This window comes from Thrips palmi, unplaced genomic scaffold (assembly GCF_012932325.1).
Source record: "Thrips palmi isolate BJ-2018 unplaced genomic scaffold, TpBJ-2018v1 HiC_scaffold_8, whole genome shotgun sequence".
Lineage (NCBI taxonomy): Eukaryota > Metazoa > Arthropoda > Insecta > Thysanoptera > Thripidae > Thrips > Thrips palmi.
In genome coordinates, this window is record NW_023144635.1 from 12,918,524 (window position 1) to 12,928,567 (window position 10,044).

Below are 10,044 nucleotides of genomic sequence, written 5' to 3' on the forward strand. Positions count from 1 at the left end.
CCTTGAAAGATAGGTCCTGCCTTAAACATTTTGATGAAAGCTCAAAAATGTTTGCCTCCTTCCGATATGAGGACAAGCTCTTTAAAGACTGAACTCTTTTCCACAAACTACATTGAACTGAAAACAAGTAAAAGTCACAAGTTGAAAGCTCAAAGTTATTATGAGATGTATTGAAAGAAACCAAGCACTTCATCATACCGAATTTGAGGAGCCATGCTGGTCGGATTCACTCACTTTCCACTTCAGATTTAAATTTTGGAATTATATGGTGCAGCAACACTTCATCATGTTTCTGCCACAGGAAAGTTCTGTGAGATGTTTCCATAATGCCCTCGATTATAGTTGCTTGTTCAATGCACTTCATAGGGAATGTTGACGCACAATACAACCCAATTTTCCTTCAATTTCATTGTTGAGCACTTGACCACCAACACACCACATGAAACGTCTGCAATCAAAGAGATTTTTAGTTTTAAAATACAATTCTATTCCAAAATATACTCAAGACCAATTTAACAGCATGTTAAAAGCAAGAATTTTATTATTTAGTGACAAACATACCTGGGCAATTGTTTCAGCTGCTGGTGCTGACGGTGTCTGTTCTGGAGTGATCTGCTGTGTTCATGCTGCTTGCATCCCTCTACTTCACCTCCAACTGCAACTGCTTCGCTGACTCTCTGAAATGCTTCGCGTTGCTTTTTACTTTGTGTGCTTCTCTGCACAATTTCTAGTAAGGAAGCCCTTTGAGCATGCATTTGACTTAAATCTGTGTGAGATACAATAGATGTCAGGTTAAACTTTTAATTGGACATTGAAAAAAATGTATGATTTGATATTTTTGACAAACCTTTACTAGAAGATGCTCAAGTGGTTCTAATAAAGAGAATGTGACTCCTCAGCACTGCATGGCTACACCCGTTCCCACTTCACTGTCTATTTCACAATGTGGTCGCAATAGGAGCTCTCCTGAGTATAGTAATCTGCAAACAAAAAAAAGAGATTAACAAACACAGACACACACACTCAAACACAAGCCAGTTATTTAAATGTAAAATATAAGATCTATTTTACAGAGAAGAACACATTACCTTGAAAGACAGGTCCTGCTTTAGACATTCTGATAAAAGCTCAAAAATGTCTGCCTCCTTCCGATATGAGGGCAAGCTCTTGTAATCTCTAGGCTCTTTTACACAAACTAAATTGAACTGTAAACAAGGAAACGTCATAAGATGAAAGTTCAAAACTATTATGAGATGTATTGAAAGAAACCAAGTACTTTATCATACCTAATTTGAGGAGCCACGCTGGTTGAGTTCACTCAGTTTACTATTCAAATTTAAATAAAGGTAAAAGCTTGGAATGATATGATGAAGCAAGACTTTATCATGCTTCTGCTATGGAAAAGCTCTGCAAGAGGGTTGCAGAATGGAGCTTTCAATAATAAAAGAATAATGATCAAATTTGGTACCTAAAAGATTGAGCATAACATCCTGTTTTCATCATTTCTTGTACCAGACCACTAACAGTGCTGTGTTCTTTTGCAACAAAATCTTCTTTAAATAAAAATGAAAACATTACAGTGCTGAAACAAAAGAAATAACGTTAAAAGACATCAAGCAACAAGATACTGAGTAACTGTAAACCTATGTCGTTACCTTTTAATCCCAGAAGAGACACGCTGGTTGATTGAGAATTGCACAGCTACGTTCAACAGCTAGTCGAATTGATCTACCTAACTGGACTAACATCTTATTCAATTGTTTAAAACAGTAACAATTTGTTTGAGATATTGGCCAACACATTCAGTTTCTTTGATCTGTAACATAAAAAAGGACAGATGAATTGGAGAGGGCAGTATGTATAGTTTGTGAGCACTCACAAATGACTTAGGTGTTGAAACTAACCTAACTTTGGATGTTTCACATAAATTGCTTCTTTCCCTAAACGAAAACTCATTGACAGCCAAGTTCACTGATTCGGAACATTCAACTTTGGGACCGATACCTAGCAATTGAAGTAAAATCGCAGTCAACAGTTGTAAACTTGTTTTTCTTTTGAAAATGACAAAAAGCGAAATTAGTTTCAGCTCTCTTTGGCTATCGAATCGGTGGCTCATCACTCGTTAATGGGTGTATCGTGGCCAGCAATATTTTCTCTTATCTGAATCTTTCCTGGAGTTTTTCTGCTCACTGATTGTTTCATTTCGACAAAATTAGAGTCTGCAGTCTGCTCGGCAAAACATAGCACCAATGTTTTTGTTATGCACAAAAGCTTTCAACAAGTGAAAGTGAAAGGAAAGCTGTGCCAACCCCGAAACGCCAAAGAACAATTGAAACCTGGAACATGCCTTTTCTGGGCGAGGGAGAAGAGTAGTGACACTTTTCCCTACATTTCAGCATTTTAAATGTACTTATTTTAGGTTTTCTAGCCAAATCCAAATGGCACGAATACAAAAGCAACAGGTGTGCAAGGGTTGTCCCACCTGTTAAGTTGTTCACTGGAAGCTGTAAAGAGTCATTTTTAAAATAAGCACAATTTTCCGCCAGATGTTTATAAAAACTTTGAACGCTACACAATAAAAAAGATATCTTTTAACGATATGATCCATATGTATGTGCGTATAAAATTGTTAAATCATGGTTTGCACTTTTGCATTTTGTCCCCTTTCAAATTCCGCGCCTTTTCACAGCGAAGTTTAAAGTTTTGTCATAGACCCAGACATCTGTCAAGGGGAAAAGATACATTCGTAACAGATTGTAATATTATTTCACTGTTTCAAAAAATGTAAACTTTTTTTTTTTGAAGAGGTGGGGAAAAGAAGGATAAACCGTCGATGGGTGGTCAGAGTCGGTCAGAATTTGTGATCGTCTTTTGTTTCTCGTATTGGCGCCATGTGTAACCGCGGTTTTGTGCAAACGGCGCAACTCATTTAGAGAGAAAGTACGATGGAGGTACTTAGTGCTGCTCAGCTGGTCCAGGCTCTTGAAGAGTACGGAAAGTGTTCGGAGATCGTAGATTTTGATGATGATTTCAAATCCGCACTCAAGGTTTTGCAAGGTAACAACTTAACTCCCAAGTTTCGTTTCCAAAGCGCGGGTGCCTGGGTGCGTCCCAGGCCACTGCCCACCCCGCCTTTGTTTGCTGATTTTATGGATCGTCTTGATGATTTCAGCTCAAAAGATTAATGGAAAAAGGTTCTTGAAGCTTGAAACCATTGACTTTTCCCATCTCGGCATTTCCTATGGGGTTGGTATGGACCTGAAAGGATTGGCTGAAACAATTGTTAGTAGTTTTCTTCCATCATTCTTTATCATTTATACCAGTTAATATTCTAATTTTGACATCTCTTTTTGTGTAGAATGATGACCTCCTTTCCAAAGGCACCTTAAGAGATTCAGTTAATGTGAGTATCCCAACCTTGCTTTGTGTGGTATGATATTTTGTTTGTTGACTTCTGAATTTGATTGTATTCTCTGTCCTTAGGATAACATTCCTTCAGATTCCCCAGGAGCAAATAAACAAAGGGATTCCATGTCTGTAAGTATTCCAACTACACTTTGTGTCATAAAGTATTTGTTTGTTCGCGTCTAATTTTGGATATTTTCTGTATAGACTGAGAACTTGTAACACTCGAGTCTATCTAGTGTACCACCCTATAGAAAACTTACCAATTCACTTTTTCAGGAAATGCTACCGGAGATAGATGATAAGTTTGCTGAAATAGAGCAATATTTTACTGTTGAAGAGTTTAATGAGATGAGTGATTATGACAAGGATGTTCATTTGAATTTGAAGCGCAAATATGATTCAATGTGTGAGAAAGGTCTGTGTCAATCAGCTTTTTTTCATACACATGCAGTTAGCTTGGTCCTAAAACACATGAAATTCTTAATTTTAGCTCCATCTTGGAACGTGGAATCAGTTGCTATGCCTGAGTTTATGAAACCTAAGAAACTGAAAACAATCACCGTAAGTTCCATGCTCTTTGTTGGCAAAGACAAAGTCTAACTTTTCTCTTTTAATCTGCCCTTTTCAAAAAAAATAATTCATAATTCCTTGCAGACAAAAACCAGCAGAAGTCTGGCAGAACTAATGGCCAGTTCTAGTACCCAATCTTCACCAGGAACATCATCTGATGGTTCAAGATCAGGTCCAATTATTCTCAGAACACAGAAAGACCCTTCAGCAGGATTTTCTTTTTCGAGGTTTTCAACGGGACCAGATCCTTCCTTTGCTCGTGTTCTCAGACCCCAGCTGAACACGACAACTACTGTTGATGTAAATATAAACATTTTATTTTGTAGATTGAACGGACTTTTGCGTGTTTTGTTTTGTAATACTCAATGACATTTTTAGGAATCTGAGGAAGACATCTGTGATGATGATCAAGTAGATCAAGGCATCGATCAGATAGAGAAGCCAAAGGCTAAACCACTAAAGATGGCAGAAATAGATTATATTCCAACGCTACCATCTGTAAGAACTATGATTGTGCTTGAAAGATTAATATAATAATTGAAGCCTAACATTTTCTTCTCCCTTTTTGCAGTTTGATATTGATGACATAATTTCGAAATTGAAAGGGAACAAGCAAATGAGGGGTTTACAGGATGAACTAAATAAGGATGGCCCTTTGAGCTCTGTAAACTTGAAATTATTAGTGAGAACTTTAGTGCTGAAGTTGTTTTGTGACAAGGAGGGGTAATTTTTATATTTTAAGTGAGATTATTGAACCCTTTGTAATAACAATCATTTTAAATTTGGTAATGTTTTATTTTCAGAAACTACAAACGGGACACAACTGCACAACAAAAGGAAGGCCTGGCTGCCTCCCTTATCTTGCGGTGCCCTTTTCTCAAAGATGATTCAGATCCCACAAAGTGGACGTGGGTGAGTACTTACCCCAATTGCTCCTCTTTGCTGTTATCATGTTTTTGATTACAATTCAAAGGCCATTCTTGAGTACTGTTCCTTTTCCTCTGCAGTGGCGGGTTTATGACAGAAAGATGAACAGAGGCAGAATTCCAAATGTGATATCCCATCTCCAGCGGAAACAGGATGATGAAGACAAGCCACCTAGAAATGTAGTCCCCTCTACAAGTGGCAGCGGGGATACTGCACAGGGAGAGAATGCTGGTTCCTCGTCATCTGCTCAATCAATTGATGATGTAAGTCACAGCAAGACCATTACTATTTTGTACCCATAATTTATTTTAATTTTAAAATGTTTTTCTTTCTCCTAATTCCAATTTTAGTTTTCTTGGTTGGGCCTCCTTGTGCCTAGTGCAGGGGAACACAAACAAATTTTATTGGGAATGAACCAAAGTTTCCCAGCGAGAAAATCCTGGATTTTATCAGATGGACCAACAATTCATGATGTTTTGGAAAAATTCCCACACTTAGTTTCTTACAATGGAGAGCTTGTGAGTTCTTTATCACAATGTTAAAAGTATTGGATGAATTTTCCAAAACTAATGTAATCATGTACATTTAATTTCAGATTGAAGAAGAATTTAAATTACTCTACCCAAAAATAAATCACTTGGCTCTTCTTCAAAGCTTTCCACCTTTCATCTCTAAGCTTAAGAGCCAGGAAACACTGCCATCTTTGCCAGAAAACTTAAGTGACGGTAAGGCTCTTCAGCCAAAAGCATTGTAGCGTGGGTTTGTTTTATTTTAATTCTATTGAAAGGAGCAACCTGCCTACTTACATTCCATTCTTTTTAGATGTTTTGCAAGGATGTCTTTGGCTGGCTGAAAAAATGCCATGGCAAAATTTAAAGCGATTTGGAAAAGGGAAACGAGGAAAATTAGACCTTCAAGATTTGGTCCACATTATTCCTGTGAGTTAGTTGAAGGTTAATTTCTTCTCTTTCACTGGAACCAACTCTCATTGTTCTCTTTTATTTTGCAGTCTGGTGTAAATGTAAGGGAAGCTATAGAGGAGAGAAGACGAACATCTCAGGGCCCAGTTCAGCCATACTTAATATGTCTAATACCTGATAGATCAATTTCAAAAATGTTCGCTGTTGTAGACAACAAGACTGTGGAGATCAAAACTTCATCTTTTGTTAAGGGTCTTGATATTATTTTCAAAATTTACCATGTTTTTAATGTTAATTATCCAGCAGGATGGTCTCGTTTCCTTTGTTTTCTAGAATGGGGCTTTTACAAAATCGATCCCCAGAAGCTCACCAATTCAATGAAAGATTTAATCACAAAAATTGAAAGCTAAATCTTACAAGCTTCTGTATTGTTTTACTAGTTTATGTTGAATGAAATTTTTCTTGTAATCAATCAGAAGCTTACATGCTTCTGTATACTTGTAATAACTTATGTATATGTACTATGAAATTTTTTCTCTCTGTGTAACTTTCAATCATTTATGTACTGCAAAACTGTTTTCATTGAAATCATTATTTCTGTGCTTCTATTACTCAACTTAACACATCCTTAAAACTGACCAAAGATTGAAAAAAGAAATTGTATTAAAAATATGGCAGTATTAAAAAGAAGCTTGTTAAAAAGTTAAACTGGAATCTTTATTCTGTTATAAAATATACCAACTCCAAACACCACACATAACAACTTGTATTTAGAACATTGGGGAATGCAACAATTTGGTTGGATGAGTCAAATAACAGAAATAGGACATGCTGTTGTAGTAACTTAAAAGAGTAACAGCAAATTCACAAGAACAATTCCTGGAGGAAAGGTATACAAGATCACATAACTTAAATAATTAATAAAAGCAGAAATAACAGCAGTGAGAGAGACTTAGAAAATTAAAAACCTAGGGGAAATGAACACAGCTCTTTGGTTGAATGGGTTCCAGGGAGCATAAGAGCCATGTTTGGCCAAAGATTTGTGGTCCAGTAGCATAGCCTGAGAACAAGGATTTGGTTTAACACTATATGCACAGTATCTTCTCACAAATTCTTCGGTTTTCCACTTCAGGACGACAAAGTATACTTGATCATCTTGTACATAAACTTTCTGTATGAGAGCAAAGCAGGGAGAAGTGTCTGCAATTACAAACAGTCCAGGACGGAAGTCTTCCCCAGCAACAACAACAGACCCGACACTCAAGATCACAGAGTCTCCCTCGAGACCCTTGGCCAAGAGAAGATCAGAATGTTCACAATCCTGAACTGTGAGCTCTGTTGACGAATGCAGCTCTATTTCTTGAGAACGTAAACTGTCATTCAAAACACCGCAGAGTGTGCTGATCTGGTGCATCTGAGCCATTGTCTTGGGAAGATTGATAAAGTTGCAACAAATTGCAGCAAACTTACAAAAAATGTGGTGCCGTCCCTCATACCTGGCACACCAGTACAAAATTAACGGTCCAAATTTTTCAATCTGTTCTTTCAAATGTTTCATGTGGTGGAGTTTATTAATAGCCTTGATGCGTCTTGCAGCAGGTCTGAGGATAAGACCTTCAGCGGGCTCTTCTTCAGGTTCTGGATCATCAGGTTCCTCCACTTCATCAATTTCTTGAACATTTGCACACAAGGCTTGGAAAAGGGTGTGGTGTTCGGTGATAAGATCATCCACCTTGTCTTTGTGTAGAGGCAGAAGTTCTCTGGAGAATAAAGTCAGCACAATTTCTTGATGCAAATTTATCAGTCGAAGATGAGGATGATTCTCTGGAACTTCTGGAACTAATAAGCCAAAAACTCGCACAAGGCACCACATCTGAATGCCATTCTGATTTAACTTCCGAAGTGTTTTCTTCTTCAATTGTTCTTCAGTGAGATTAACAGATGGCTTGTTTTTCTTGTCAGGTACTCCATAGTTGAATGCACTCACTCGTGCATTAAATTGCTTCATAGTAAAAAACTTATCTCTCACAACAAAGGTGTAAAGAGCCAAAATGATTATCAAATGAGACACACCCTCCAACAAGTCATGAAATATATCAAAAGGAGCATCTTCAGTCACAGAAAAGTACTTTGCTTTTCTTAACGGGGAATCCCTTTTCACTCCACACTCCGTTGAAAATGCTGGTCTTGCCTTCACCTGTTCAATATGAGCAGCATGTGATTGAGGTGTTCTGGGCTCCCCCATGGCATTACAGTTTTCGTGTAGCTGTTGCCTGGACACAGTGCAGACTCTACAGAAATGCCGAGCAGCTGGGGACAAGAATCCAAGAATATCGTGGGCAGCCAAGGTGTCTGCACAGAGAGTGGTAAGAGTAGCTCTTACTTGTAGCAACTCGTCCCCAATCCTCAGGGCAACTCCTTCTTCAGATTCTAATTTCTTCAAATCTCTGAGAAAAGGGTCCAGGACTTTGTTGAAACCCTTCATTTCCTTGATATCTTCTGAATACGCCAATGCCAATAAATATACAGAGGATAGTTGTGAATTCTCTATTTGAGGAAAGTTTTGAATGCTAAAATAGAAGGCAGCTAGCTTATGTATAGTAGTTTTGCTTCCAAGGGCATTCACAACTTCAAGGTCATCCCAGTTGAGTTGGAGACGAATTGTCTTGGGGAACAGTCGGATCAAGTCATTGATTTTAACTCTACTCCCATCCAAATAGGATCGCAGCACACCATCTTCACTTGGATGTTCTGATTCAATTAGTTCTCTCAACTTTCGATTAGATAATATCAATTTCAAGGTTTCAATAATGGGAATATACTCAAAAGTCATAGCAACCTGAGTTGGTTCATATTGATTGGTTTCTGGATTCAATCTGGAGTCCGGTCGATAGTCCAAAAATAGTGGCACTGGAAGTACAAGACCCATTTCTCGGGCAAAATATGCAAGTTGTTGTTTCAATGTTTTGATTGGGAGGAATGGATTTGCAAGATCCAGTTCTCTTATAAGGTCTCTAGAACTTGGAAGTTGAATCAAGTTTTCATCCCTCAAGAAATCTATCACTTTTCCCTTTATCAAGTTTCTTGTGTTGATCATCATTTTGTAACATTCATCCTGAATTCTCTCAATACTTGCAGTTGTCAATGCACTCTGCCTGAGATTGAGGACCATCATTGCAGCAGATTTACCCAGATCAACATTTTCTACACGCAGAAGTGGATCTTCTTCGGCATCACCACCATGAGCTCCATCCTGAATCATGTTTTCTTCATTGTTGCCTGCATCTTCATGGTGTCCAGCTTCATGATGGCCTTCCCCTCCATGCATGCCTGGTGCTTCATGATGGCCTTGCTCTCCTTGCATGCCTGGTGCTTGAACTCGAGCATGGTGAGTTTCTCTGATGTGGCGGATGAGAGATTTCACCGCATAGAAGCTGCTGCCACATGGATGTTGATCTTGATTCTGCCCGCAGAAGATGGGATGACTGTGGATAACTCGACGGAAATGAAGAGAGAATACAGCAGCAGTAGGAAAGGAGAGGTTGCAAGCAGAGCATCTAGAACAAAAGAAACAGTAAATTAACATAAGGTTATAAACAAATACAATTTAGAAAAAAAAAAAACATTAACTTAATGGAAGGACATGTACTTTATTAAGCTATAAGATAAATTTTGAAAATATAAGGAAACATTTTAAGGTTGATCAAAAGCACTGTTTCATCTACAGCAAACCTAGTACCCACCTCATTTGAAGGTTGTTTCCAATTACTGCAGCCTGAGCAGCCATGGTGAAAAATCAGCATGTAAGCAGCGAGGAAGCACAACTGTAACAGAAAGGACAAAAGTTATTTCAAAACTAAATAAAATCGCAAGAGGGAGGAAGAGTGGAAAATAAATTAGTCACTTGGAGGAGAATGGAGAAAGTTAAACAAGTAAAAAGAATAGATCAGCCAAATGCATGTCAACTTACAGTGGAATGTAACAAAATATAAATACGAAAAGTAGCCTTTAAAAGCAGGATAGACTTTACAAAAACAAAAAAAAATACCTTCAGTGTAGAAAATGAAGCCTTTGAGATGAAGGGCAAACTGGAGAGCAGTGGAGCTGAAGCAGACCAATCACAGAACTGACGCAACCTAGAAAAAGAGACAGCACTTTCAAGACGCGAAATTGCATGGAAGTCTTCGAGTGCAAACTTGCAATCTTAAAACAAGTTCAA

At 38.0% G+C, this 10,044-nt stretch overlaps 2 protein-coding genes across 3 annotated transcripts; one reads left to right on the forward strand and one right to left on the reverse strand.

Moving 5' to 3' along the window:
• Window positions 1-1,128: 1,128 nt before the first annotated feature.
• LOC117653748 lies at window positions 1,129-6,253 on the forward strand. Of its 2 annotated transcripts, XM_034399618.1 has the most exons (14): window positions 1,129-3,282; window positions 3,359-3,403; window positions 3,484-3,537; window positions 3,685-3,823; window positions 3,899-3,969; window positions 4,063-4,278; window positions 4,357-4,476; window positions 4,550-4,701; window positions 4,782-4,890; window positions 4,986-5,168; window positions 5,256-5,423; window positions 5,501-5,630; window positions 5,728-5,843; window positions 5,915-6,253. In XM_034399618.1, exons 1-14 carry the CDS (start codon window positions 3,163-3,165, stop codon window positions 6,233-6,235), a joined length of 1,944 nt encoding a protein of 647 aa, XP_034255509.1. In that variant the 5' UTR covers window positions 1,129-3,162; the 3' UTR covers window positions 6,236-6,253. The 2 variants fall into 2 exon arrangements, with proteins under 2 accessions (XP_034255509.1, XP_034255508.1); XM_034399617.1 differs by having other exon boundaries at window positions 3,685-3,969.
• A 489-nt stretch (window positions 6,254-6,742) lies between these two features.
• LOC117653747 lies at window positions 6,743-9,963 on the reverse strand. Its single transcript, XM_034399616.1, has 3 exons — window positions 9,874-9,963; window positions 9,569-9,649; window positions 6,743-9,382 (listed from the first exon to the last, which is right to left on the reverse strand). Exons 2-3 carry the CDS (start codon window positions 9,610-9,612, stop codon window positions 6,778-6,780), a joined length of 2,649 nt encoding a protein of 882 aa, XP_034255507.1. The 5' UTR covers window positions 9,613-9,649; window positions 9,874-9,963; the 3' UTR covers window positions 6,743-6,777.
• Window positions 9,964-10,044: the final 81 nt, after the last annotated feature.

Coding starts and splice junctions, on each gene's coding strand:
- LOC117653747 (XM_034399616.1), bottom strand. CDS start 9,612: ATGGCTGCTCAGGCTGCAGTAATTGGAAACAACCTTCAAATGAG. Junction 9,383..9,568: donor GGAAACAACCTTCAAATGAG/GTGGGTACTAGG, acceptor CTTTTGTTCTAG/ATGCTCTGCTTGCAACCTCT.
- LOC117653748 (XM_034399617.1), top strand. CDS start 3,163: ATGATTTCAGCTCAAAAGATTAATGGAAAAAGGTTCTTGAAGCTTGAA. Junction 4,702..4,781: donor TTGTTTTGTGACAAGGAGGG/GTAATTTTTATA, acceptor TTTTATTTTCAG/AAACTACAAACGGGACACAA. Junction 4,891..4,985: donor ATCCCACAAAGTGGACGTGG/GTGAGTACTTAC, acceptor TTTCCTCTGCAG/TGGCGGGTTTATGACAGAAA.